Below are 6990 nucleotides of genomic sequence, written 5' to 3'. Positions count from 1 at the left end.
GAGATTATTGAAAAAATGAATTTCAGTAGCCCTTGTTAAAACTGAATGTTCTATCTAACTGTAATAAAAAACTTCCTCTTCCTCAGATGCACTCAGCCATTTCAGGTAGCATGGAGGACTTCTGCTGGCTAAATTTGACGGATACAAATGATAACGGCTCTGTTCCTCGAGTAGCCTCTTGCAGATTGTGTGAAAGGCGTGTGACAATTGCCTCAGGTAGGTATGATAATTAAAACAACAAAAAAATAGAACTGGAAAATATTAAAAGCTCGATGGGCGTGGGGGGGGGGGGGGGCTAGAAACCACTCGTGTTGATGTTCTGGTTTCTCTAGGTAATAGTTCACTGCACTAAGTTGACTTCTGTAGCTGTAAGTTTTTCAATTCAAAGCTTCGTTTTTTCAGTGCTGAAATTGTCGCGTTTTCAAAATGCACAGTTCCGATTTTGTCTGAGCTCAGTGTGCTAAGTTTCATCTACACAAATTCAGGTTTTCGTTCATTTGAATTATTTTCCCTTCGATGCAATTAATGGTGGTGCTTAGGTCGACTAAAATCTTTGCAAATAATCCTGCTTCAATGTAGAAATCAATTTGAGCAGAGAAAAAAGAAGGAGCGTTTATGTTTAGTGAAAAAAAGTGAGAAAAATACAGGAAATGCTTTGTTTGTGACTTGAAAAAGATTTAAAAGTGAAACAAATGAGAAATTGTTTAATAAAAGTGCTACGCTATCATTACCATAAACCATAAAGCCACTAAAACCAAACCATGCGCAGCACAACAGTGAATTTTTTTGTTTTTTTTAAAATCTGACGGATGTTTTTCTTAATCAGTGGAGTATTGGGAGTATTGAGGAAAACAGTAAAATAATCACAAAGCAAGTAGAGATGAAAGGCATCGAAGGAAGGCTCAACTGTTATTCATTATTTACGCGTAAATATATTGACGACAGCTGTGATATGTTCAGCACCCAAATTGACTAGGCAAACGGCCGGCCAAATACTCTTAACACGTCTGATTGTTCTGTTGTATGTCTTGTAGCAGAACAGAAAAAAGATAATAAGGAAAGTTGGAGGTAACTTAGCTGGACTCGGACCGCAGTCGGAGAAAAAGAAGTTCATACTTCCGTTTATTTTTCTACATTTTAGTGCACAACTGTGCCATCTTCCTCTTTTTCAAGACATTAGAAAATTAGTGGAATTAACTATAAATTTTCTGGAGTTGGACTAGTACCGTAATTGTGTGTTGTTTATTTAACCGATTTTGTGCTCTTGGCAGCAATGCAATTTGATAACAACTTGTGTTTATCCAACTGCCAGCGTTTCATTTGCACTGTTTGTATCGCTAAGTTTTTCAGTTTGTTGTTGTATTAAGTTTTTCCCTGTTTCCTTGGTTTTCATTTTTGTTTTCTCAGTTCTTGCTTTTCAAATTTCGTTGAGCACACTTCTGTTGTTTGAAAGATTATGTTCTTTGATATTAAAATTCCGGGATTGAACTAGGATTTATCCTCTTTTTGTTTGGTTGTTGGTTGAACACTATTTTAAGCATTCTTTTTAGCCACTAGTCTATGGTGTATGCGGCTAGAAGTCTTAGTAATGGAGATGATAAAGAGTGATTTTGCTAGAGTTGAGCGGACACTGTCGTTTCTTATATATCAGCTCTGTTACGAAAAAAATGTTGTGTTTTATTGCCCCTTTGAATATACCCGTTGGCCAATTTAATCTGCATCTCCTTGACTGTCTTCATGTTTGCCTCTTCGTTGAGTTTTCGAACCTGGTACCATCTTGGTTGTCGAAAGCTGTTTTGCAGAGGATGGTTATTGCAGGTTTCGTGTCTTATTGAGAAAAGCCTGCGAATGATCTGGCCACCAAGCGTTTGAGTACAGAAATAAGGGTCGGATCTATGATTTTTAAACTAAATTAGACTTTCTTCGTTAAATTTTAGCTGACTCAGCTTCCAAAGGTGTAGTGGCCTGCTGTTCGCTCTTCGTACTAAATCTCTGCAATGTTCACTCGACTTGAGGTGTGGAGTTGAAAATATATCTAGGAAATTTATCGATTGCCTCTTCTTAATGGAAACTCCTTTTATGTTGAGTTCATGAGAAGATTCTTTCTTTGAGGGGTTTTTGAATATCAATAAGGAGTCTTGTTTGGGTTTTATTTAATTCTCAGTGAGTCTCCCCAATCAATTACACTGTTCAGTGATGATTGGAGATGTTTTTCAAATAATTTGGGGGATCGTGACCTGTAGTTGAGGGCCAAATTGTCAGCGAACTGTGAGATATGCGCTTTTATTTGAGGCAAATGACCAACGTATATGAGAAAGAGAATATAATCAATTACGCTTTCTTGCAGTACACCATTTGTCGGACTGAAACTATCACTGGCATAGAAATTTATCATCACAAAACTCTTTTTTAATCGATGAAATTGAAATTATCCACCTTATGACTGAAATATTTAGCCGAATTGAGTTCAATTTGTGAAAGAGTCCCAGGTGCCATACAGCATCGAACCATTTTCCGACATCCAAGCATACCAAAAAAACCATTTCAGACAACTGAAAGGCTTCACTGACAAGCAGAATTCGTATAAAGAGGTTGTCTGTGGTACTGCGGTGTTTCCTGTAAGCACTCTGAGTCTCGCCGAATATCTTTTGATTTTCACGATGTTGCATAACCATGTTCTTCTCAACAGTTTGACATATTTCTGCTAGGCACTTTGTAAGACTAATGGGTTGGTAGTTTTTGGATTACAATTGGTCTTTAACTTGTTTTGATATCATTTTATTCTGATATTCTTTCCAATTAACTGGAACAAACGAGCTGTTTATGAAGTTAGATATGAGGAGACAGGCAAGGGCTTTAATATTTCTGCGTAATTTTTTAAGGAGTTAGTAGAAATCTTTCCCGGCCCAGCGCATGTTTTTCTCGACTCCTTCAAGGTTTCATCAATCTCCTTTCTTGTAACCACAATGCCAAGCTGTTCAATATCTTCATGTGTATTTATTATCGCTTTGGTTTCATTTTCAATGTTGCCGCAGAGTTCAGAATTTATTGATGATTCTGCTTCCTGATTTTTCAATGTGTCTATTAACAGCTGTTTGAACATTTTATTTTTCTCCTTGTCTGTGACCACCAGACAAACTTTATAGAAAAATTTTGGGTAGCCTGCTTGTTTTTGTTTGGTATCGTTTTTATTCGTTATTTTTTTTTGCTTTCCGGAAATTTTTGCTACCCTTATCACAGTCTCTTTCCACAACTTTTGCTCTTTTTCTGTCTTCTGACGCCTCATTGATAGTTTAATTACTTTCTGTAGGTAATTCAACTCCGTTCTTTAAGAAGCATAGTGATCCACGAGTGCAATTATGAGCTGTCTTAGCCTTTTTCTCCTTAGTTTCATCAATTTTTGTGTCCCAATATTGTAGGGAACGCTTTCTTGTTGATGCATTAGTCTTCCAAAGATTTGGAATGATGATTTGGGCTGATGAACTGATTTATTTAATCATTTTTTGGATACTTTGCTGGCCACAGATTTGCTGATCTGTATGATTTTCAAGCGTTTTCTCTAAAATTTATATATTGGAGCTTTAATTTTAGTTTATAAATTTTGCCTGTTTGGAGATTCATTGTGGTGATTGTAATTTTGTGATCGCTGCCTAGATCTTCTGATATTTGAAAGTCGCTAAATTGCGTAAAAATTGAATTTTCGCAAAAGTGCAGATCTAGCATATTTTTGCTTCTTCCGTAAAATGACTGATAGGTGTGATAAACGTTTTGAGCAGTTTCAAAACGCCCTCGTCAATAATATGTAGGAGCTTTTCTCCGTTTTCAGAATCATGGGAGCAATTTAGTTCTTGGGTGGGAGCATTGAAGTCGCCATATACGAAGACATTTTTCGATTTTCCTGAAAATATTTTCTCGGTCAAGAGAAGATTTCTAGGGGAACTGTAAGCAGTTATTATCCAAAGTCATTAAAGAAGGGCAACATAAGGCATTTTTTTAGTATTTCTACAGTTTGTCCATTGCTATCAATTTCTGTTTCTACTGGTTCTGTTCGCTTTATATCAATGCTGTTCTTCACTAAGATGGCAGAGCCCTGGAGACCGTTATTGCAGGTTTCCGTCGCAACGATGTAATTGTTGAGAGGGCTTCTTTACTTCCAGTTCCTAACTTCATTCAGGCAAGTTAGATCCATATCTTCTTCAGCTGAAATTAAAATCAGGTCGCTAATTTTGTTGTTTAGTCCGCGATCAGTTCCTTTGCAAGCTTATCATTCTGCGGAAAAATTTGGCTGTTTAGATTGTTTGTCTGTATTGAAAGAAAAGAAGCCATCTTTGGCTATCAATTTTTTCATTAAAGATGCGTGAGGCGCTGCTAGAGACAATATTTTATTATAACACTGTAGGACATAGTGTTAAGAACTGTTCGTATTTTGCTCAAAACTTCAGCAATTAGAACAACAATTTTTGCAGTTGATGGTGGTAGCTCAGTGTTTGCTTGAGTTTTGAATTTTTTGGCTACAGCTGAGAATTTATTCTCATTTATCTTTTTCGAGGCCTCAGCTAACTTGTGCTGATATGCTGGTCAGCCGCGATAAACTGTCGCATGAGCGCCATCACAGTTTGAGCATGTGGCGTTTTCTTTTGAAACAGTGCATACTTTAACACAATGATCTTGCGAGTAGCGAACACATCGAATTGCATTACTGCACTCCTTTGCCGAGTGTCCAAATTTCTGACATTTGAAACATTGCATTACATTTGTTGGTTCTCGGCTTGCTTCACATTGGTATAGCTGACTTGAGCTGATTTGATTGTCTGATTTCTTACTCCCACGTATTGGTTTTATTGGTTGACCACTAGTTCAACTTGTTTTCCGTGGAAACTTGGTGACATTCATTGCGTTGTTATTTAGGAGTTCTTCTCTTACCTCATCATCATTAATAATGTGATGAACGTTTACAATAACGAAAACTGGTTTAGGCTTAGGACGTGTATTCTGGCATTGACCTTGGCATTTGGAAAGGCCTGTTTAGGTGTAGTGACATAATTACTCACTCTCTGGTTGTAAAAAAATTGGTATTGTTCGTCATTTCTCCTATTTTCTTTATCTTGACGGCTGGAAAAGTCGACATGATTGCTCTCGCAAACTGAATTGGTGATGGTCTTGGATCAATTGAAACAACCATAGGTCTTACTGTTTTGATTGGAGTAGGCAATTATTTTTCGAATCACTTTCTTTTTTTCAGCACTTCAGTAAAATCGCTCTCGACTTAAGTTGATTCTTCTGCTGTCATTCTGGCCTCAGATAAAAATCTGCCAATTTGACTCATGTTTAGAATCAGCCTCAAGAAGTCTAAGGGATCAACAGTAAATGAGAGATAAAATTAAAAGAGCAACCTAAAAAGCTAAAAGCTGAGGAAGATGTGGATTTAAGACTTTTAAAGAGTAAAAATTAGAAAAAACAGGCAATTGAAAAGTCGTGATTTTAAATCTTAACCAACTTTTAGTGAAAAATCTCGTTTTATAAAAATCGCACTCCCTAAGGACCTTCCTACACAAATTGGAGTACTTGCTTGTGACTTTGCTATCACACTTTGAGGTACTGATCCGAAAGTGACATTAATAGAAGTTCGATTATCATGGACAAATTAGGCTAATATCCGTGCTTCGTAAATTTGTGTTACATAAAGTTTAAATTTCTGCTCGCAACACGAGCTTCAATCAAGTCTTGAAGAATCGAGAATTTTATCCGTTTTCAAATGTTTTCAAACGAACTGGTTGTTTTAAAATGAACTGTAGATTTGAAGAGCGAAGCGCGACAGAATAGCCTCTTTTAGTACTTGTAGTCGACACACAGAAACTTTCAAGACAATAACAGGAAGCAATTGCTTTTCTAAGCTTGAGGATATTCGATAAATTGCTGCAAATAATAAGGAACAAATTTGTGAAAACAATGAGTTTAAATATCAAGGCATAACCTAAATGTATAAAACGTAAAGTTTTGAAAAATTAGTGTTCTCTATTTTTTCAGTGCTGTCATTCTACGAAGTTCGTGTTCGGATAGCATTCGAATGATTTATATACAGTGTATGAAAAGACATGTAAAGAAGTAGTATTGTATATGTCTGAATCTTGGATATCAAAAAAGCCAACGACGGGTAAACTCATCCGATAGGAAAATGACTACAATGCAAACGAAACTAAAAGATCACCCAAGCCGTACCTATAATCTTTGTTGCAGAGATTTTTTTAAAATATAATAGCAAAACACAACCAATCTTGATTAAAATTGACTAGATGATCCACATTTTGCTATAGGGTCAGTTAATGAAGAACAGAAGAAACTAAAATACCATATGTTGGATGTTTTGACATGTTTAGGTAGTTATGGAACATAAGTTGTTTTGGCATTGGGTAAAATGCCGTCACAGCCCAGGCAAAAATCAACAATCACTTTGACAGGTTCTCGGCAAGTAATAACTTTGCGAACACATTTAGATAGGTCATGTTTAGGTATAGCCAACTCAATTGCTATAGTGGACTGAGAAGAGCCATTTATTGATGACGGAAATTTACAAATGAGCTGTTATAAATATTCTACCAATTTTGAGCAATAGTGAAGGTGTCCATCGTAGCAAATAGCAAAGAGTTCCACAGGTGACGTCGTCACCTGTCAACGTATATGGGTAGGTGACTATGATGAAGTCACGAACAAAATCTGGCTTTAGTCATTAATCGTGTAGCAATAAGGGAGTTCTAAGTGAGAGGCGAAGTCACTCAAGCTCCTCTTGATCCAGAAAATTTGCCATCTGGTTTGATATTTAAACAATGCGGCTCGTTAATGTGCGTTTGCACATGATGTTCCGACCCGAGCTTGTTGCCAATGTTATTGCAACTTTCAAGATGATTCGAAAACAGCCAAAATTGCAACAAAAACTTGACTCTTTTGTCCAACAACGTGAAACTTAGACGTGCTCTTTTAACAAATTAACAA

The 6990-nt window shown here is 36.6% G+C and overlaps 1 protein-coding gene across 1 annotated transcript in view; it reads right to left on the bottom strand.

The window, feature by feature from the left end:
• Window positions 1-4697, bottom strand: part of LOC142341170 (uncharacterized) — a 20791-nt gene extending 16094 nt beyond the window's left edge. Inside the window, exon 1 of the mRNA XM_075392114.1 lies at window positions 4562-4697. Within this exon, the coding sequence (XP_075248229.1) occupies window positions 4562-4697 (136 nt within the window). The remainder of the gene's footprint in view (window positions 1-4561) is intronic.
• Window positions 4698-6990: the final 2293 nt, after the last annotated feature.

This window comes from Convolutriloba macropyga, chromosome 1 (genome assembly GCF_964194025.1).
Source record: "Convolutriloba macropyga chromosome 1, txConMacr16.3, whole genome shotgun sequence".
Taxonomy (NCBI): domain Eukaryota; kingdom Metazoa; phylum Xenacoelomorpha; order Acoela; family Convolutidae; genus Convolutriloba; species Convolutriloba macropyga.
This window is presented reverse-complemented; position numbering and strand designations above follow the sequence as displayed.